We start from the raw sequence: 22,949 nt of genomic DNA, 5'->3' as shown, positions 1-22,949 counted from the left end.
TTAGTCGAATGCTGGGACCTTCTTTTAGAGACTTAAAGCACAGTTACTTTCGGCAGAAATCCTCAAGACTACATTACTGTCAGCGGAACGCCAGAGTAGGAAGAAGGAAATGGTTTAAACAAAATCCTTATTCTGAAAGTGTTCAAATATCCTTATACGTTTCAAGGCGACAAGAAGTTGCGACCAAAAATTGCATGTAATATTATAGCATTACTAGATTGAAATCAAAATTTTTAAAAGTGATTTAGACTATCTGTACTTTCCATCTGGGCCACACAAGCCGCACGGGCTCCGAATATAATGGGCGGGCGTAATATTGGCAGGGCGACAGTTTGAAATATTCCTGCGTGGGGCTTTATATATAGCGCAACTTGTATTTGGTAGCGGTCTATTTTGCTCATTCTGAGCGGAGAGGAGCGGTGCAGGGCCGCGGCTGGACACCCGCCAGGTTACGCGCCGGGAGGGGGGGGGGGGTGAGGGGGAGGGGGAGGCGTTGGAGGGGAGTGGAGGGCAGGGCAGCGAGAGCAGAAGCAGGAGCAGCAGCAGCTCGCGGCTGCTTGCGCCGCCCTCAGCCGTGACAGCTGCAGCCGCCGCGTGGCGTCGCTCTGTGTGTGTGTGTGTGTGTGTGTGTGTGTGTGTGTGTGCGAGCTACTCGCTTCCTGCACCAGAACCAACGTTCACCACCAAATAAACACACGCCTCATACACAGTTCTATAAATGGGACGAGTTTGTATCAACAACAAATACTTTCTACAGATTAGGTCGGGTGACTGATACATAAAGGTACAAATACTTGGTTCAGATTAGATCAGGTAACTGGACTGCTGAATCGTATCGAGGCACAACCTGAATAAAAGTATGCTGAGGCATCAAGGAACAGTTAATTTGGTAGAGGGGCGTGTATTTATGTCTGGGAGGGGGAGGGCGCGGGGATGTGTAATCTTAGTGGAGGGAGACCGGTGCTTGATTGGAGATACGAGGTATGCTGCATTGGCGAAGCACAGATTACTGCTACGATGCGGGGTTCAGCATTTGGGCGACCTAATATTTTTTTCTTTTTTTTCCCCCTGGTGACTTGGCTTCGCCTTAGTTAACTCGTAACTTACGTGCAAAAAGCCGAGTTGCACCGTGGTTCCGATACCAAGAGACATATAATGAGTCTCTAAGATCTGGCCGTGTGAGTTTTGAGGAAAGGAAGGGGTGACCATTTCCGTTTTGACTGTCATTTACGATATTCTAGCTAACCTAAAAGGCGTATTATGGATCTGTGGGCGAGGAGGACAATTATAGGAAGGAAATCGGCTGCGTCGTTTTTAGATTAGAGCCCCTGCATACGTTTGACTTTTTTCTGGACAAAAACCTTTAACTGTACTGGGTTAAAAATTATTGTGTGTTTACACGCTTGAACAGAGAAGACTGCGATTGGGATTTGTTTCTGAGCGGACAGAAGCTGCCACTCTGTATGCGCTCTCAGACGTTCCAAGTCGCGGTTCCGCCCGTGTGCTCAGGGTATAACTTACAATGTACGTGTAGCAGGAGGGAAGTACAAGCTCACATTGGGCAAACAGGGAAATAAATGGCTTCTAATCTTATTACAGGAAAATATCATACAAATTCACTTAAATTTTGGTGACTTTGGTAACATCTCATTAGAATTAAATTAATACCAGATAAAAGCGCATTCTACAAAACTATACCGTATCATTCGGGCAGGGCATGAAATATACACAATAATTCGATCATATCAAAATATCGTTTAACTGTTAGAGCACCCAAGAATCTCAAACATATAAATGGTCAAAAATTACCCTAAGCAGATCAAGGCAAATGCCGAGACGGTTTCTTTGAAAAGAACACGGCCGATATCCTCCCCATTCCGGAGCTTGTGGCAGTCTGTAACCACATCGTCACTGACGGGACGTTAAACCCAAGGTTCCTTTAAAAGGAACACAGATGTTGGCGCACGCTTCTGGCACATGGAATCAATAAGAACATAGTGTCTTGACCTCTCCTTGAGTCACACCGCGGACGAATCTGTAACTTAATGTACCGAATGCAGAATGTGTTAATCGAGAATTGTGCATATTTAGTTTCACTACACTGCCTCCCAGGTTCTGAAGCTCAAAATTCGTGTTTCTGATAGGATTAGCACTTGGAAAAATTAGAAATCATGCGTGACCGTATCACAGAAATGTAGTCGCTTTAGCTGCGGAGCATGGAATTCAAGGTTATGCAAAACAGGATAAATATAGATCCTGAGAGGTCTCTAGGGACAACAATAGCCTCGGACGCCAAGAGCCCTACGTACAATGTTCTGGAAGAACTGAGACCTATAAAAATGACGTTTGACGGAGCAAGGCCACTGAGCTCATATTGGTGCGGAACCAGATTCTGCTTCCGAACCAGTCGTTCTGGTACAGGTTTTTTGAGTGTTCCTTAATTCACTCTTCAGAGAGTGAGAGTGGATTCTTGTTCCCCGCCTTTGTGCAAATGATCTCGGTGCTCGTGATGCTTCGGAATGATGTTCATTTAAATGCCGCCGGCCGGTGTGGCCGAGCGATTCTAGGCGCTTCAGTCTGGAACCGCGCGACCGCTACGGTCGCAGGTTCGAATCCTGCCTCGGGCATGGATATCTGTGATGTCCTTAGTTTAGTTAGGTTTAAGTAGTTCTCAGTTCTAGGGGACTGATGACCTCAGATGTTAATCCCATAGTGCTCAGAGACATTATTTTAAAATGCCAAACATCTAAAAACGGATCCAAATTTTGTGCGTGACAAAAGAAACGGAGGCGCGGTAAATTCATCACAAGTGGGCTACTTTTCCAGTTTGTTCATAACAATGTTGCAGACGTTAACACATTACCAGCAACAGTGAACCCCTGGAATTCTAAAGCAACTAGTTTTTAAGCGACTAAGGTGAGTATGGGTGATATACTGGGAAATATTTGCATTACCTTTGGTTTTCATTAACTAAACGTGGGGCACGCCCCTGAACAGCGAACTATTTGTTACTCGGCTTCCACATGCTAGAAAATATATGAGTATTCAGTTTATTTCCAGCAATTCAGATATGTACGATTTCTGAAAGGCACCATTATTTTACATTCCAAGGAGCTCAATGATTCGTAGCGTGGATGACGAGAAATATGAATGTGACGTAAGAGTTGGAACACAGAAATCTTCGTTCGTAAAGTGACTTTTTTGCCGTTTGTTGTAAAACTGTGGGCCGGGCTTGACCTGAAACATTACCTGCTCGCGAATGGAAGCACGAAAAAAGACAAAAGAAACAGCTTATTCGCTCAATCTTTGAAGAAGTACGATGTAAGAATTCGCGGTAAGGTAGTATTTCGGGAGTCGACTTCAAACATGTAGCACTTGGACCTATTTAGGTTTTGCGTGTTTTCTGTAAACCAATTGCAGGAACGGCAACTTCGAAAACGGCTGCCGAGTTCCTGGTCCAACCATCCCCTAATTTAGATTTAAAAGCCTAATCTTCCGCCCTTCAGAGTTCTTCATAGTGACCACAGCGAATAAACCTCACGAACCGAATGAAATTCTTCGCTCTGTCTCTCAGAATGATATGTGCACCGAAGTGCCTTCACTCACGACAGTCAGATTCGCAGCTCATTCGGGACTGTGACCTTGCCGCAAAGTAGCCAGCTCTGCCAGTTTGCAGTCTTCCGAGTCAGAGCTCAAAAAGGGATTCAAAACTACGCGACCAGCTGCCGCTCGCAGCGCGGATGCGACCAGCTTTCCGTGTAAAAGGGGCGACTGCGATAGTGCCGGCGGAGGAGTAGCAGCCGCGGAGTGGGGGAGGGGGGGGGGGTTCCGGGCAGGTAACGCGCCGGCGCGCTCGGGGATCCCCTCCGCCCGCGCCGCGGCCGGCCTCTGGAAGGTGGGTGGCCGCGCGGCGGCGGCGTTCCCCGAAACTGGTTCCGGGCCTCCGGCCGCGGCGCACACGCGCTCCGTTCACACACAATGAGGCGCGAGCTTTGATCGCCGCCGCCGGGCGCGCCACCGTCGCGCCGGGCCACGCGCGCTCTGTCCCCAGCGCAGTTCACTAACTGATCTCAGCCAACCGGGGATGCTCGTGGAACAGCTCGAGCACAAACAAGTGGGCTGGCTGCGAGAGCATCGGCTACTCCGCGCAGGTGACTGGCCATGAGGGCGAGGGCGACATAGGGCGCGTGCTCGCACATCGTTCGTAAACGTTGTCACAACGGCACGCGAGGGAAACGGAGGGCACTCTACGACCAGCCCTTCTCCTTCTAGGGAGTTTAGGGGGGCTTTCCGGTAACTGGCTCTGAGCACTATGGGACTTAACTTCTAAGGTAATCAGTCCCCTAGAACTTAGAACTACTTAAACCTAACCAACCTAAGGACATCCATGCCCGATGCAGGATTCGAACCTGCGACCGTAGCAGTCGCGCGGTTCGAGACTGTAGCGCCTAGAACCGCTCGGCCACAAGAGCCGGCTTTCCGGTAGCTGTTGGTAGTTATCCTCAGTCGTCAACATTAACTAGGTACATTGATGAGTTGGCTAATCAACAGCATAGACAGAGACGTAAATAGCAATTGCAGGAGACCAGTCAACCAGGGTTGTAAAGCAGTTGCTGAAATTGTGTAGAACATATGAAAAAATAAAAGTAAACAAATAAGATGGAGAAAAACATTACCTGTAATTAAGACGGAAAAAGGGAGCATCGTAGACCAGATGGAAAAATAGAGAGTTATTATTATAACAAAAGTAACAATAAAAAAACAACTGTGACAAGTTACACTAACACGTATAGCTGCCTTACACGGGCACTTATATCAACTATTTATTTGGGCAGTGTCCACGAAAAGCATGTTCCAGGTTCTAATCGTATTTTTCCTTAAAGTTTTACTTTTTTTTTGCTTAGTACAAGTTGTTAGATATCAGCTAGCATGTCAACAGAGTCTTTACAGAATGCACAGAGGAGAGAAACGGTACACGTTGTAGGCAAATGCAGTAACCATTCCGCGCCTCAGGTACACAGAATGCACACGAGCAAAAAGCCCAAAAGTGCAAACGCAGTTTTCGCCACCTACAAAAGATAATATTCCTTCAAGCTGCAGTAAGGCCAACATGCTAATAACAAATAATTTTATGAAAAGGCTAGCTGAATGAGCATCAGCTGTACTTGGGCTGCAGAAGTTTTTCATACTTCGCTTAAAGTAAAAAGAGAGCAGCCCCCCCCCCCCCCCCAGTACACCGCTCTCACGTACGCCAGACATTAGAATTTTCGAGCCCTCGCGATAGTCACACAGGTATACATTTTACCAAGAGAGATTCCTGTTTCCGTGGGCTAGTAATTTTCGTCGTTTATGTGTGCTAGTGACTGCTGTCGCTGGCTTGTAACACCTAAGCCATTTGTTCGATTTCCATTAACTGAGTTAAATTCTCGGTGACCACCTCATATTTATTTGTCTGTTGTGGAAATGTCTGGAATGGGGTTCACTCAGCGTTTTGAGGCCGAACTAAAAGCAGTGACATCGACATACAAGCTGCCCAAGTGATGTCAAATAGAAACGCTTGAAAATACTAGGATAGCCGTTCCGTGACCCTGGGAGGCAAGCCTGACGCAGATCAAATCGATTAGAGCTGGTGAGCCCGTCAGCCGTCTAGCCTTGTGTGGGTTTTAGGCGGTTTCCACATATCGCTACGTAAATACCGGGCTGGCACCCACGCCCCGCCACAGACACACGTATCGCAAACATTTAGGAAACGTTCTTACACTTGCACATGATATATACTCGAGACGGCGTACAGATTCCGTCCTGGGAACTGAATAAGCGACTGAGACCGTAGATGTTTACTCTCTTTACATTTATAATAATTAGCATCAAGCTAGGCTGTCAGCCAAACGAAAATAATTTCATGGATATACAAATGAGAGACTTAACATAATCACCGGTACCCTTCGTGTCGACCCAAAATCCTATTCCGTGACAAAAAAAAAATCATGCTTTACTGTAAACTTAATTCTCTCAGGTATCCGAATACTTTGTTATACACACACGCTTGAAAGTGCTGTAGTGTAGCAGGTAGTGATAATGGATTACGGCCCCCCCCCCTCCCTCCAAGGACAGAATACGAGATCGCCAACGCTGAAACTAGTACGCGACGAGGAGCATCACCGCGTGGCAATAGAGGGCCGGGTGAAACAGAGCCGTGCGTGAGAAAACGCGGCGGGCAACAAAAGCGCAGAGAAACTGGCGCGCATGCGCAGTGAAAGACGGACGCGCGATGACCTGCGGGACCCGGCGTGGCGTTTCACTTGGAATCCCTGCCGTTGCCGGCCCGGATACCTGCCGCGCGGAACCGTACCACATCTGCGCCCGCAACGGCAGAACGCACAAGGCACAAAGACGTTCGGGACTGCACAGGCAAAGCGATTTGCTTCCACTCTGATGAAGCTTTCCGACAACGGAAAGGCTAACATTCCACAAATGAATTGTCAGAAGATATTCGAATGCGCTGCATGCGAGGTCAGAGCAGGGCGCTAGAGGCTGACGCGTCGTGAACCGAACGCGTCCGACATAAATTTTATTGAAAGCTATTATACATAAAGCAAAAACTGTAGGTAATACGATCTAGTGGATTTACAAGCGCCAAAGATAGGCGTGGGATTTGGAGCCAGAACAGGAAGCTTCAATAACACAGAATTCTGAGAGTGGTGGAATGCCTTTTGGATCTGAAGCTGGTCTTCAGAAACGACCGAAGATGTTTCCCAAGAGTGAATATATACATAGATTTCGCTTGAACAAAGTGTACATCGCGATTCGAATGTCAAAATTTTGAAGGTGTCGCAAAATCTGTACGGGAATGCGCTGTGTAAACACGAAGGCTCCCACGCTTATTAACACTTCGTATACATTACCGAGTGAGATAGCGCCACGGTTAAGACATTGCTCCCGTAATCGGAACGGTTCGGTAGATGAATACACGTATGTTTTGTTCGATAAGGCGGCAGCTCATTCCATCGTTGTCGTTGCCCAAGTGTTCAGTCACAGGCCGTTAAAATGCGACTTTTACTTTCCACGGGTCGTGCATGCAGGCAACCTTTAATGACTGAAGTTTGAGGAAAACGTAAATCATGAAATGCTTTCCAAGTTATTTGTTGGGTCTAGAGCATGAAATTCGAATCCAGTGTATTCTGTACGCTGTGTTCAAAAGTATTTGGAGGACATCTACACTAAACGAACATTTAAACCAACCACGCTTGCCCAAAACAGACTTCAAACTTGCAACTTCCGCTCCACGTAAAGAACGACTATACCGCTAAAGTCAGAAAGATTCTTGAGCCTCCGTTCTCAGTGCACAACCCTAGCATTAACTTAGGTCCCCATTAGCATAGCTTTCACAATTAAATCATAGTTTCACGAATGTGGGGGGTACGGCTCACAATAAACATGTTTACGCACGTACACACACACACACACACACACACACACACACACACACACACACACTGCAAAAGTTACAATTAGTCGTATCCACCTATCTATCACCTTTGCTTTGTAGAAGCCTGCGATAACGTCTATGGGTCACTCTTCGCCACTGCCGTTTGTATGACAACCACACTAGAAACGCAACTCTGCACCACACCATAAGCAATTTCATGTTTAGTTTCTGCCAGGTTTCGCAAATACATTGCTGCTTTTTGCTTATTCAATTAACTTGTACAGACAGCCGTATTCTTTGTGAAAATGCAGTTAGGAGTACTTAAAATCCCATTTTAAGGTGCCGTCTTGAAGGCAACAATCATCGAGCTAATAATAACGTAAGAACTCAGCCGTAAGGGCAAGCGAACTTAACAAACGGAGGCCAACTATTAGATCTAAGCTGCTCCCTTTCCAGCTTGCCATGCGATATGCAACACATTCGTATTCTGCAAGTTGCGCCCGAAAATTTGAAAATCAGCATCACTGTGACATTATTTAATGTATCTCAAGTTGTCATCATGAGTTATAAGATAGCCAGTTTTGGCAGAAACTAACAGAAGCATTGTACTTAACTACGGTGAGAAGGGAGAAAAAGGACGTTGGCTGCCACTAATCCGTTGAGGAGCCAGCTAAGTGCGCAAAATAATAATAACAATTAAGGAAATGTTTGCATAAACCGATGCATACATTTGAGAATTTAACATAACAAACATATTTTTGATCAAAATTATAAAGTCTACAATCATCGATATAGCTGTTTTATATTTCTGAAACTCCAGGAAAACTACGTGCAATCGCAACTATAATCTCTTAAGTCATCCGTAGGTTATTAAAAAATTATCTGTGGCCCAGTACTCGTGTGTATTAGCACTGCCACCATTTAGGTTTAGTTGTGAGCGGCCATAAGTGCGCATGCAGAGAGAAATAACACGCAGTGCCCCCCACAACGGACGGGACACAATGGCCGTGCTTGCAGAGGGTTGGCGAAGCGCGACAAAGGGATCACCTCGGCTCCATCTGCTTGCTGCCGACTCCCCACCAGACATCGGTGCGTTGCGGGATAGCCAGCGTGCCAGGCGACGTCTGTGATCTGCTGCGCCAGCTCCATCAGCGGCCACTACGATTCTACATAGTCAAGAGGTTACCGAGAATGTTTGCCCACTGTAGATCAGTATGCGCACACTGTTGCAGACCGCTAAGAAATATGCTCTGATATTGCAATTACTTATTAACGAGAATTGCTTTAGTTTCAGTCATTATGTAGACGATATAAAAAGACTTTTCGACACAATCATCGAGCAGTCTGAGCGATGTAACGGTGGATTCTTTACATAGAAACATTTGCAGTAGATAGCATGCTCAAGTCAATGTTGCGCGAGTATCATGCTACAACTAGTGCTACTTTAGATCCTAACCACGCAGAGCGTACGAAAACAGCCAACAGTCATTGTCTTGCGTATGGAGAACACACAAATTGAAATGTACTCAGTCTACGACCAACAATTGAAGCTATCGGTATTAGTATTCTAACAAATGACACAGAGAAAGTAATTCGGAGCACTTCTTGCACAGTACGTTTACTATATGTTAGGTAAAAGTAACTTCAGTTCGTTGACTTACCACAACCGCGGCGGTCTTTGTCATCGTATTAGGCACAAGTGACAGTGATGGGGTCTTGCATTTAAACGTGAGAACATCACACTTCTGTTCTCAACTAGTTAAAGGACTGTACGGGAGTGCATATAAGATGCTTCCAAAGTACACAGGATAACGGAGATCCATTACGCGAGACCAGAGATTGATCAGATAGTGACGTACTGACAACACGCTTGACGCAGCAGATAACACTTGCTGTTTGAAACACATCGCATTCAACCAGACCGTGCTATACTATATGAAAACTGTAACGCGTTGTGTGTGATTTTGACTCAGATACAGCTGACAGACTTCTACTAATTTAGCGTTTTGTAGGTAGGTGCATTAGAGCAGGGTGGAACTATGTTCTGGGAGGGCAGATGTTAGTGCTGATTTGTCCTCATTCTGAATACGTTGCAACTCGAGTATCACACATTCTTACTTTCAAGATCAATTGTACGGGAATTGTCATACAATTCTTTTTGTTAGTTTCAAATGCTGTGGATGTGAATAGTTATAATGCAGATGAGACGCTGGTCATTTCAAGACGTCAGTCCAGCCTGTTGCCACTCAGTACCGAATGAATGAAAGGGCTTCGAGCAAAATCTCCCTACACTCGCCCTGGCGTAGAAGTGAAACGACGCGACGCAGAGCTTATTTCGCTACGACGGTCTCTGTCGCTAGTACGTGAAAACCTGCGAGACAGCGGCCGAATTTTGCACTGATAACGTATCTGCTGAGGGGGTTAGCGGAGGAGGCGGCACGTATTTAGGTGCGTGTCGTCCGCAGACGGCGCTCGATAAGTCGCAGCGATATCTCCGCGCCGCTGCGCCACCTTGACGAAAGCGTTGCACCAGCTGCCCGGCAAGTAGGTAAAGGTTACGTAGGCTGGCGGCGCGGCGCACAGCACCGCACGCCTCGCCACGGCGGCGAGCGCGCGGCGCGGCCTTGCTGCGGAGCTTCGCTCGCTCTGCCTCGGACGGGGACCTCTCACCGCGAGTCCAGTCCACTCCGGTCCGGTCAGACGGCAAGGTCGCCGCTGGCTTCACGGTACAGCACGGGCAACCGGGCTTAGCGCGGAAACGTACGTCAAAACTGAGTAACAAATCTGTTATAAGAGCTCTAAGATCCATAACGTCAAAAATGGCGGACAAACATAGTTTACTTTGTAACGGGGCTGTAACGAACCTGTTCCTCTCTCACGACAAACAGTTAATATCACCCACAAAACAACAACCGGTTAAGGACTGCAACTTTCGCACGAGTTTTTCACAACCACAAACATTTCCCGCTCCAGTCCATTCTGTTACTAATAATATTTTGGCAGTATACAGCTAGCCCTATGATATTAGTACGTTATTCTAGGCAGTACACGCTACTCCCAAATGTTCTGTCAAGTGTACCGAACAAAAGCGTTGCGCCGAAGAAATATGTACGCCCACAATATGTAATCAACTATTTATGGGCATTTAAACGCTGAACGGCACTAATGACACGGGTTGTGGCGAACTATATCCGGGAGGCAACGTAAATAAATGAGAAAAAGTGCGCGTAATTTTTTTTTAAATTTATATAATAAGACAGTTTGAGAGTCTGACTCAGCACTAGCTTCCAACAAAACCAAGTAATACTTTACTCATAGCCATACACCAAGTTTCACTGATCTGGCCGTGTTTCACAACACCTACATTTGGGATGTGACATAACAACACGACTACACAATTCTGACCACACATGCAGTAGGACTATAAATGTTATGTTTCCCAGTTCATGTCCGGTTACTCTCGTTCTTTGCAAGTTGTGTGGCAACAATAAAAAATATTCGACCCTAACGAGTCACCATCACAAATCACTTGAGGCTAATAGCTCAGTGCTAAATAAGTACCACTTACTTGAACGTCTTCAACTCGCACAGGGCGGAGGATCAATCGAAACAGAGAGCACTTCACTAGCGTCGCACAATTCACTGTATATCTTACGAAGACAGACCACAAAGTATACCTTTTGTAGGTCTCCACTGACGGATCAATCGAGAACAATGGTTGTCATTCACAACTGTCTGTAGCAATTTGCAAAGGAAAAAAAGGTCTTTCCGACGGCAAGATTTTTTAAAATCTTTTCCTGTCGATTTAATTATTACGATGCGTCTGAACGACAACTGGATCGCGTAACGCCAGCAGTGCCGACTGCTTCGACTTTGGTCCGTTTACCATCTGTTATAGCGGCCGGATCGAAAGACGACGTTTAATCTGTCGTTATGTTTCACGTTTGCAAGTTGAAAGACTCCAAACCGATTAACAGCGGGCGAATCACGAAATATATCTCCGTCGGCGTCGATTTTCCTCACGCTTCTGTGCAAAGAAAAAGAGGCGACAAGACAAAGGGAAGCACGAAAGATGATACGGTGACGCAGTCCGTCAAGTCATTGGTATTTTATTCAGCTCTTTTCGCAAATACATACTCTAAATGAAATCGGTTCGCCGTTTACACGCCGACGGTTGCCACGCGATTTTCTTGCTCTTGCTGACTTTCCGGCAAAATGCGACGTACAGAGTTGCGGCCAGGGAGTGCAGAAGCGCGGACCGCTTAGCGCGTGGGTCGCGCCGCCACCCCGCGACCGGTCAGCTGTTCGCGGCGTCGCTGCGGCCTTCAGATTAGCCGCCCGGCGCGCCACGCCGCCCGAAACGCACACGCTCTGCCGGCTCTGGGCAGGCAGGCACACGGCCTCCGTCCCCTAGACGCGGCCCTCACGGTCGTCGGCACTGTGGCCCACACACTGGTACACAACCCAACAATGCTCACAGCAGACGGCGTAACTTTATACACTCTGCCGCAGCTTAGTGGGACAGAATTTCATTGGGTTGTTGTCACTTTCCTACCGCATTACAGAAATATACACGAAACAAATCTATTTTCAGCAGATACGGAAGGTGAAAAATTTTGAAAATAATTCTTCAGTCACCTTCGTGGCACAGTTTCACCTTGGCCGACATTTACGTTAAACCGACAGGTATCAGGTACTATCGGAACTACTACGAAACGCGCACGAAACTTGTTATTCGATACAAGAAACACTCGCAGAAATTGTCACCTGCAAGGTCACTGACTCGATTATTCCGATTCTAATCTCCCAGAACTAAATGCGAAGTAAGACAAACAACACGCCACGGTGTTGGTTCGACAGGTCGCACTGATTCGTCGAACACACGTCTATCACCTCTGTGCCGCAAAATACACTTTCTCGAAATTCAACAGCTGCAGTATCGAACCGCAGAAGGTAAAGACAGATGCATCGTGGGCTCGTATCACTGGAAGGGAGGTCAAGGCGCGGCGGCTGTACAAGGGATCTGTCAAACCGGCACGTCGACGTTAACGCCAGCTGGAAAGAGAGGTGTCGGTGTACGGCGCGAGCAGTGAGCGTCCTGCGTTCGGCCCCGAGAGGCGGCCGCCCGCGTGTGCGTAAAAGGCGCTCGTACGCACGGCGCACGCGGCGTGTCGCGTCGAGTCGCCGGGGAATACGCCCCCGCGGGAAGGAGCAGGCGGCGCCGGACGTTACCGCGGCGACCACACACACACACACAGCAATCACAACACAAACACAGCGAGCGAGAGAAAAAGTGCGAGTTGGAGGGTTGGCTTACATGCCAGACGGCACCACTTCACTGTGTCACACCGCTAATAATTTCTCTTCGTCACTGAAGCACTAGAGCACTCATTGGCGGCGCTGCGCTGAGTGGTGGCTGCTGGAGGTGCTAGCTACCTGTAAGCTGTGTAGCCGAGCATGTAGCTTGCCCCGCTTCTCGTACGGCTGACCCGCTCGCGATCACGGCCGCAAGGCAACTGACTGGCAGCGGCCGCTCGGCGGACTGGCGCGGCCGACGAGGCGCGGCGTTGCCGCGGTGCGCGCGCCGAGCGAGAGCGCCGGCCGCGGCGTTGCCACGCCGCCGCCGCTGCCTGCGCCCGTGTGTGTGTGTGTGTGGAAGGTGGGCGGAGCCGGCGAGACGGACACGGCCGGCTTTAAATGGCCCATCCGCCGCGCCGCGGCGCCCGCGCCGCGCCGCTCCGCTCCGCTCCTCGCCTGCCTGTCAAAACAAGCGGCGGCTGCTCCTTACTCGGCGACCGCGGCCGCGGCCGGGCGCTCGCCAGCCCACGCCGGCTCCGCCAATTACGCGGTGCGGCTGCCACAGGTGCGGCGTCTCCGTGCCCACCGGCCCTCGCTGCAGTTCAAAAATGGCTCTGAGCACTATAGGACTTAACATCTGAGGTCACTTAGAACTACTTAAACCTAACTAACCTAAGGACATCACACACATCCATGCCCGAGGCAGGTTTCGAACCTGCGACCGTAACGGTCGCGCGGTTCCAGGCTGACTCGCTGCAGTCATGTCGCACATTGTGGTCTGCAGTCATGTCGCACATTGTGGTCCATTTCCTCTAAAACCTCCGCATCGCCCTCATTTAACCCCACCACGGCCCTTTCGTGTCCTCTCAAGCCTGACGACCAACGTTACTCCCCATAATTTCCCCATGTCAACCTATCACTGCAAAATACGTTTTTCCCAATCGGCATTCACTGTACTGTACGTAGTCCCGGTTGCTCTGTCTCTCTTGGGAAAAAGCGATATGGGATTTGTGGGTTCGTTTTGTTGCTTCACTTTATTTATTATCCCAGAACCATCGATTGAAACTGTGTGTCGGACCGGGACTCGAAATCGGAACCCTGCCGTTGAGAGTAATGTGTCTATCGAATCAGGCTAGAGCTCAGTTGGAACTAGCACTACCAACGAGAGGCGAGACTCCGTGTTTGAGTCCTGATCTGGTATATCGTTTAAATCAACAAGATCGTTTCAACAGAGCGCGCACTCCCCACGACATGGTCAAGGATTCGTGCTAGAAACGACCCCTTGACAGTTCTAGTCCAACTGAGTTCCGCTGACGCCGGCCGCTGTGCCCGAACGGTTCTAGGCGCTTTAGTTCGGAACCGTGCTCCTGCTACGGTCGCAGGTTCGAATCCTGCCTCGGACATGGATGTGTGTGATGTCCTTAGGTTAATTAAGTTTACGTAGTTCCAAGTTTAGGCGACTGATGACCTCAGATGTTAAGTCCCACAGTGGTTAGAGCCATTTGAATCAAGTTTCTCTGACGTTTGGATATCAGTAAAGAGGTACTGGCACAATTCAAGATGCGAGGCGGTTGGGTGGGGAGAGAGGACACGAGTCCTTGCATAGTTCAGTGGATAAGAAATTTGCAAGCGAAAAGCAAGGTTTGAGGCTCGAGCCCTGGTTTGACTCATAGTTTTTATTTGCCAGACCAGTGCAGCCTCCATTGCAGAGTGAAATATTCATTCTGGAATTTAAAACCATTAAATAAAAAATGAACCACTTGTTGGCAAAAAGTCACAACACTCTTTTCACCACTACAAAAGCACTGATAAGAAACAGAAAATAAGGTTCAGAGTCAGACACATAGTATCCTCCTCCCTGCGCATCAGTCTTTCTCTAAAGAACAGAAGTCTCCAGAAACCGCTTCGGTATTCAGATTCTGACGTTAACATATCGTGAACAAAACAGCAACCAGTGAACAGTCACCAACTGAAGTACCCGCCGGTGAAATGGAACATATCAGTGACTTTCACCGGAACTGAATGAAACTCGACCACCAGACGGGAGTACATGAGACAAATACGAAACTCTAGCGCGACACATGCAGTGTTACTAAAAAGTAATTTTTGGAACACAACCTACGACCAGCTTAGAGACAGAAGTGATGAGACTTTCTGCAGGATCTGACAATCATTTGGCAGGACAATGCTCAAGCACGTACAGTGCAAGCTGTTAGTGAGTTGTTTGACTAATGGGGCTGCTGAGTGTTAGACCACCTACTGCACTCCCCTGACTTAAGCCCTCGTAAGTTCAACTCGATTTCTAAACTGAAGGAAGTACTTCACGGCATTCGCTTCAGAACTGCTACAAATTCGTGGGGCAATAGACCCCGCCGCTCGAACTGTCAAAACAAAGTGGCACTGCTAAGAGTATCCTACGACTTCCACGTCGCTAGCAACGGGTTATACACAATGCTAGTGTCTGTTTTGAAGGTCAGTAAAACTTTGAAACGCGTATGTATTTTGTACGAGTTGTAAATATGTAGTTGCCACTGTTGAAGTGCCAACCCTCGTAACTAGCGAGTAGGTGGTGCCAGTCCAATAACTCGAATAACACACATTTTACTAATATAAGGTTCGACAGAACATCACATCAGTGTACTAAATTGGCAGTTTCGTGATATAAAATATATTTTATGTCAAAAGCAAGTTTCAGTAACAATAGGCGCTCACAGTGTAAATGACATGCTGCAAGAAGGAAAACCACAGTTTAAAAATATTGTGACATGTGGATCATAAAAAGGAAAAAAAGACACCGTATTGAAGTTCATCGGCATGCAACTTGTTACAACAACGTTGGAAATTAATTTAGATTTTCTATGTATCAATTTACTTTTCATGTATTTCTTAAAACAAAAAGTCATCAATGATGGCGGAATTACCGCCGAAATCAGTTTTTGGTAACAAAGTGCTTATACACACATAAAAAAAAGTTTTGTATAACCTCGGTCCCGAGAGTTCCGGAGCGTGTACAGAAAATTGGAATAGGGATCAACATAAACATCATTCCTGCCCTTTTTATTGCTCATTAAAACCACACATTGCATGTTGCATCACCGTACAGTGATACTTTTACAGGTGGTGGTCCAAATTGCTGTACACACCTCTACACCCAGTAGCATGTCCCCTTGCATTGTTGCATTCCTGTTTTCGTCGTGGCATACTATCCACAACTCCATCAAGGCACTGTTGATCCAGATTATCCCACTCCTCAACGGCAATTCGGCGCAGATCCCTCAGAGAGGTTGGTGGATCACGTCGTCCACAAACAGCCCTTTTCAATCTATTCCAGGCACGTTCGATAGGGTTCATGTATGGAGAACATGATGGCCACTCTAGTCGAGCGATGTCGTTATCCTGAAGGAGGTCATTCACAAGATGTGCACGATGAGGCCGCGAATTGTTGTCCATGAAGACGAATGCCTCGCCAATATGCTGCCGATATGGTTGCACTATCGGTCGGAGGATGGCATTCGTGTAACGTACAGCCGTTACTGCGCCTTCCATGACCACCAGCGGCGTTCGTCGGCCCCACATAATGCCACCACAAAACAGCAGGGAACCTCCACCTTGGCCGTGCGGTTCTAGGCGCTGCAGTCTGGAACCGCGTGACCACTACTGCCGCAGGTTCGAATCCTGCCTCGGGCATGGATGTATGTGATGTCCTTAGGTTAGTTAGGTTTAACTAGTTCTAAGTTCTAGGGGACTAATGACCTCAGAAGTTGAGTCCCATAGTGCTCAGAGCCATTTGAACCTCCACCTTGCTGTACTCGATGGACGGTGTGTCTAAGGCGTTCAGCCTGACAGGCTTGCCTCTAAACACGTCTCCAACGATCATCGGTGAAGAGAACGTGATGCCAATCTTGAGCGGTCCATTCGGCATGTTGTTGGGCCCATCTGCACCGCGCCACATGGTGTCGTGGTTGCAAAGATGAACCTCGCCGTGGATGTCGGGGCTGCACGAAAAGCATTATTCAACATGATAGCGTTGCTGTCAGGGTTCCTCCGAGCCATAATCCGTAGGTAGCGGTCATCCACTACAGTAGTAGCCCTTACGCGGCCTGAGCGAGGCGTGTAATCGACAGTTCCTCTCTCTCTGTATCTCCTTCATGTCAGAACAACATCGCTTTGGTTCTCGCCGAGATGCTTTGACACTTCCCTTGTTGAGAGCCCCTCCTGGCACAAAGTAACGATGCGGACCCATTCGAACCGCGGTACTGACCGTCTAGGCATGGTCGAAATACTGACAACACGAGCCGTGTACCTCCTTCCTGGTGGAGTGACTGGAAGTGATCGGCTGTCGGACCCCCTCCGTCTAATAGGCGCTGCTCATGCATGGTTTTTTACATCTCTGGGCGGGTTTACTTACATTTCTGAACAGTTAAAGGAACTCTGTCTGTGATACAATATCCGCAGTCAATGTCTGTGTTCTTGAGTTATGGAAACCGGGGTGATGCAAAACTTTTTTTTGATGTGTGTAACTAGATGAATCCACAAAACACATTAAGGCCCGAAAGGCTGTGTCACAAAGATTGGCATGTCTATCCGTTGCTAGCAAGTTTTAAAAGGTACATGTAACGTTCTTGTATAATTTTGTAACTTAAGCTAATAATTAAATATCAGCGCACTTAGCTCGAAGGGAGTGTTGTTCTTTTCTGCAGCAGGAGGCTATCTGCTGGGTCGAGAAAATACGAGTAAATGTGGCCCGGAAATTGAGCACCGAACACGATCTTAAAATTGCCCGACGACTATACAACATACGGAAGAAATTTTTCTGATACACAGTGCTTGCGGTCTGTGGGTTCACATACCACCAGACTTGGTATCAAGAATCGAAAAATTGACACTTTAAATGTCCCGATAAAAGCGTAACAAATTCGAAAGCAGGGCCGTCAATGAAATACAACATTTAGTACTGAAAGCACTTTATTACAAACGCCAGTGTACAGCCAGAATGGAACTTGAATCCTGGATTGAGAGTGCTGCTATTTATACAAACATGCAATATTTTAGAATACTCAAACATCACAAACGGTATACTTTGAGAATATTCCAGAAATGATAAACAAAAAAAAAAAAAAAAAAAAGAAACAAGTGGTCAAGTTTTAACACACGGCCCGCAGCGGGTCAGGCAGTGTGCGATAGGTTGCGGATCAAGAAATAACAAGAGTGACGGAGAAGTAGTCTGTAATACATGATGCAAAGGTCAACGCAAGTGGAAAATAACGATTAAAATAGTTGGCAGTGACGCGAACGAAAGTAGTTACATTACGTCATCATCTCCACACTCTACGCAACAATATAAATGTTAGTCAGCCACTTATGCAAGGAACATTATAAAACGACTTGAAAGTCTTTCATCCCAGACGTTTTTGTGCCCTTGTTTTCCGAATGCAGAGTGTTGTTCACAGAGATGTGCTGATACTGACCCGATTGTTGTGCAAGGAAATGCAGGTATAGAAACAGTCAAGTATTCTCTGTTGGCTCCTAGCGTTATCAGATGTTTTCCCAGCACATCTCTGCAAGGTTAAGTCCCATAGTGCTCAGAGCACATCTCTGCAAGAACAGTCAGCTTCTGAACAACCAGGGAAATACAGGAAGAATAAAGGCTCCTACATTTGTAAAGACTTTCAGACCCTGTCATAGAAGAGGCTATAATCAAGAAGACCAGCAATTGAGGAAGACACAAAAATTAAACGAAGTCCATCTGAACTGCACAGGACAAGATATGTGTGAAACTGGATTTTAGACAGAACAACCAAACTGTGGAGCTGTGTAGACAACCAACCACTTTGTAAAAGAGTACTTCTTTGAAACTTTTTGTAGCATGTACTTTGAGTACTCCATGCAGTTGTTGGACAGGAATTTCTAGCGATCGGTTATGTAACCACTTCATTTTATGACGAAGGACACTTGCTGCTTGTTATGAAACTTTTCATGAGTATCAGCTATTTGGTATCTATTGCTGAATACAGGGCGTCCCAAATCGTTAGGCTCAAAATTATACAGGTGGTGCAGGATCGTAACAGTGATACGAGAAATATCACTTGCGACATACAGTAAAAACTCGATTAAATGTCACTCTTTAAACCGTCAGTTTCTGTTAACCGTCACTGCTGTAACAGCATAATAATACTGTAATAACAGAATGCTCAAAGGTGCAGTGACGCGTTCGCTTTGTTTATTTACTCTATTTTAGTGGGAAGTGAATGTACCCGCTCGTCCTAGAATGGTACATAAAATATGACCTTCAGTTGACGTGCTAACACATCTCCCCCTTTTCTTGTCTTTGTCTCACTTGTGAGTCAACAATCACCACTGGGCCGGTTTCCAGTTGAGGCGAGAAGACTGTAATTGTTGCAGTGTATCTAGCGGGCTGTGCCGTGTTACGCGTTTTCCACTTGAATAAGCTTTATTGACTAATATTTTACACTACCGTATTTAGTGCAGGTGTGTGTGATACAATGACTTGATAAAATGTCTGAAAAACGTAAACATGTTGTTTTAGGACTTAATCAAAAACTTGAAATTATAAAACGCTTAAGAAAGGGCGAAACTGCGACAAGTGTAGCGCTGATGTATGGTATTAGAAGAACAACAGTTAACGATATAAAATGTGATGCTGATAAAATAGAACAACATGTGTCAACAATGCAGAGCATGGATGGAGATGTGCGAACAAGAAAGACAATGAAACCTGCAAAATATGATGAATTTGACACTGCAATGTACCGATGGTTTATACAAGCAAGAAGTCAGGGGATTCCACTTTCAGGGCCTATAATAATGACCAAGGCTGCTGAAATGAACAACAAACTTGATGGTGACTCGTCTTTTAAAGCAAATATCGGATGGTTCGACAAGTTTAAATTTCGTCATGGCATTCGCCAACTTGATATCAGTGGATAGCTCTGTAGTCCGCAGCTCGTGGTCGTGCGGTAGCGTTCTCGCTTCCCGCGCCCGGGTTCGATTCCCGGCGGGGTCAGGGATTTTCTCTGCCTCGTGATGGCTGGGTGTTGTGTGATGTCCTTCGGTTAGTTAGGTTGAAGTAGTTCTAAGTTATAGGGGACTGATGACCATAGTTGTTAAGTCCCATAGTGCTCAGAGCCATTTGAACCATTTGAGCCATAACTCTGTAATTGCTGAGCTCCGGGAACAATTTAAAGAAAAAATGGCTCAATTGAATCTTGTTAGGGAGCAAGTTTACAATTGTGATGAAACTGGGCTTCATTGGAAGGCTTTACCACAAAAGACATTAGCATCACTCTCTAAAAAGCTGCTCCAGGTTTGAAAGCACAAAAAGATCGCATCACTGCTATGGTTTGCGCAGATGCGACCGGCAATCATAGGCTACACCTACTTGTGATTGGGAAATCAAGAAAACCTCCTGCATTCAAGAATTTGAATTTGAATGCTCTCCCTGCACAATACTACGCCCAGAAGAGTGCTTGGATGGATCAAACAATTTTTTCTGACTGGTTTCACAAACAATTTGTACCTCAAGTTAGAGCACATTTGGCTGAAAAAAAGTTGCCACAGAAAGCGCTATTGCTATTAGACAATGCCCCAACGCTCCCTCCTTGTGAAATGAGAAGTGATGAAGGCAACATAACATGTCTCTTCCTTCTAGCAAACACAACTTCACTTACACAGCCCATGGATCAGGGAATCATCGAAAACATGAAACGTCATTATAGAAAAATATTTATCGAAAGTTTGCTCTCATCTGATGAATCAACATCTATAAAACAGTTTTGGAGGTCTTGCAGTATTAAAGATGCCATTTTCAATGTTGCCAGTGCATGGAGTGATTTGTCAGTGTCAAATCTCAAGAACGGCTGGAATAAACTTTGGCCTCAACCTAGAGGTGAAGAATCGGAGGAACCTGAGTGTGTGACAGTTGACGAGATGGTCAATTTGTGCAATAATTTACAAATCAGCACAAATTTGACGTCAGAAGAAGTACCAGAGTGGTTAGAGTGTGACAAAGTGGACGGGGGTTTCCAAATTTTGAGTGATGACGAAATTGTTGCCAGCGTCAGTGCCACCAAAGAAGAAGAAGAAGAAGAAGAAGAAGAAGAAGAAGAAGGGGCTGATGAAGACGAGTGTTCAAACCATGAAGAAAAACAAACTATTGGCCATTCATAGGCCGAAACAATGATGTCCAAGTGCGTAGAATGGTTTGAAAGTCAAGAAGAGGCTAATGCAACGCAGGCACTACTGCTCCGAAAAATACGAAATATTGCTGCAGTGAGAGCTCGAGCATCAAGAAGGCAGAAGAAATTGACTGACTATTTCCAACCTAGATAAACTGTTTCACCTGTAAGTTTATAGTACAGTACAGTACTGTACATTACGTACTTTGCAACTTTTGTAGCTACTGTATGGATGTTCTTATCATGTAATAAATAGTTTTATTTGCTATTACAATCGTGTTTAATTTGTTTTCGCTCCGAAATATTATTATATTACTGTGAGAGTGATATGTATCTATACATAAAATAATTGATTGAGGTTATGTTTTGGAGGAATACAGTGTTCCTCTTATCCGTCTATTCGCTCAACCGTCACGACCACGGTCCCGAAGATGACGGTTAATCGAGTTTCCACTATGGTAATAATAATAACTAGTGTGATACCTAACTTGATATGAACGTTCTTTAGAAGATACTTGCAGTAACAACCGCCAGTACATAAGCTCACCAGACAACATGTTGGTGGCCCTATTAAAAGAACACGCTGGACGCCTTGAAGCTCTGGAGACAAATGGCCAGTGACCCTCCACCGCTGCCCTACGTCATGACAGTAAAACGATGTGAGGCATAGTGTGATCTGATGACCAGGCGTGGGGCTTAACCTGCATCGCGTGGAAGATTTAGTCCAGGCCAGGAGTGGTTCTGTGATGTCTGGGTAGTGTTTCTCGTACCATGACTTGGACCCATTAATTCAGTTTAACGTATACATGAGCCGGGGTATTTATTACAACAACCCGTAAACTAAGTTTTCATCTTTCTTCTATAGGATGTCCCAAACGTCGGGACCTGGCGGAATATCTCGAAAATAATAAGAGACAGGAATGGAGTGGATATGGATGTACGAGCAAAGGGGGGGGGGGGGGGGGGGCGAACTTTATGGGTGACCTCCGAGAGCTGATCGCCATCTTGGTGTCGGCCAAATTCGATTCAGCTCACATTTATTCAATGAGAGGGGTGTCATGTGATACATGTTTTAAGAGTAGAATTTGACGAGAAACACAATGATGAAGTACGCTTTGCAGTATCTCTGACAGGTTGAAACGTCCCCTCAGAAAAATTAGTGCATTACTGTGCTGATAAACCCCTTACGTTATTTGTTTTTCAGACAGCTGAGCAGAACTGAATGTAGTCAGACATTTCGCTCTTTACCTATTCTGATCAACACTAAACTGACACACAATATTTTTAGCGCAACGCAGTCTGACTTTCAATAATCCCTACAAAAGAATGGCCCTGACTAATAATAACCTATACCGTTCATGAATCACTTACCTCACAAAAATTTTCGTTACTCGAACTACTGCAATACAGCGAGCGTCACTCCTACCAGCTAAATAAAGATTCTAACTACTGAAGACACTAACAACTTATAGGCAAATGAAAGATTTTGATAGAGAACAAAAAGTGTATTTAGCTTAATAATGTTCCAAAGTCATCATATATATATCAGTTCATGATATCCAATATTACAAATTTACTCTTTCTGATGGACACACGTCGAGATCGTCCGCTCTCAAAATTCTGCCATTTCTCTCCCCACATCCACCACTGCTGGCGGCTCACCTCCAACTACGCAACGCTATGCGTTGTTCACATCCATCTGCCCAACACTACAATGGCGACTATTCCAACAATGCCAACCAGCCACAGACTGCACACAGCACAGCCAGTGATTTTCATACAGAGCGCTAGGTGACGTTACTAACATAAAACCTAAACAGCCTACTTACGAGGTAAAAAGTATTGAATCATTTGTTGTAAAATGTGTTATCAAGCATCACGATGGTACGCAACACATTGCAGAACAATGTGCGCTTTACAGTATGTATTTCACATGCTGTTCACATACCAGAAGATATTTCCGTATCCGTCGGGGAAAGTTTGCATGAACACGACGCATCACAGCAAGTGTGATTGTATCACAGGCC

The 22,949-nt window shown here is 46.2% G+C and overlaps 1 protein-coding gene across 10 annotated transcripts in view; it reads right to left on the bottom strand.

The window, feature by feature from the left end:
- LOC126284288 (zinc finger MIZ domain-containing protein 1) overlaps nucleotides 1-12,967 on the bottom strand; it is a 138,471-nt gene extending 125,504 nt beyond the window's left edge. For 3 of the 10 annotated variants that reach the window (XM_049983119.1, XM_049983149.1, XM_049983166.1), the window contains exon 1: nucleotides 12,866-12,948. In XM_049983119.1, the coding sequence (XP_049839076.1) occupies nucleotides 12,866-12,888 (23 nt within the window). In that variant the 5' untranslated portion in view covers nucleotides 12,889-12,948. Of the gene's footprint in view, nucleotides 1-12,746 lie in introns of all 10 variants that reach the window. The other 7 variants (XM_049983127.1, XM_049983141.1, XM_049983174.1 and 4 more) reach the window with 5 other exon arrangements.
- Between the last annotated feature and the right edge of the window lie 9,982 nt (nucleotides 12,968-22,949).

Source organism: Schistocerca gregaria, chromosome 1, assembly GCF_023897955.1.
Source record: "Schistocerca gregaria isolate iqSchGreg1 chromosome 1, iqSchGreg1.2, whole genome shotgun sequence".
NCBI lineage: Eukaryota > Metazoa > Arthropoda > Insecta > Orthoptera > Acrididae > Schistocerca > Schistocerca gregaria.
The sequence above is the reverse complement of the archived record's forward strand: the minus strand, read 5'-3'. Positions and strand labels throughout refer to the sequence as shown.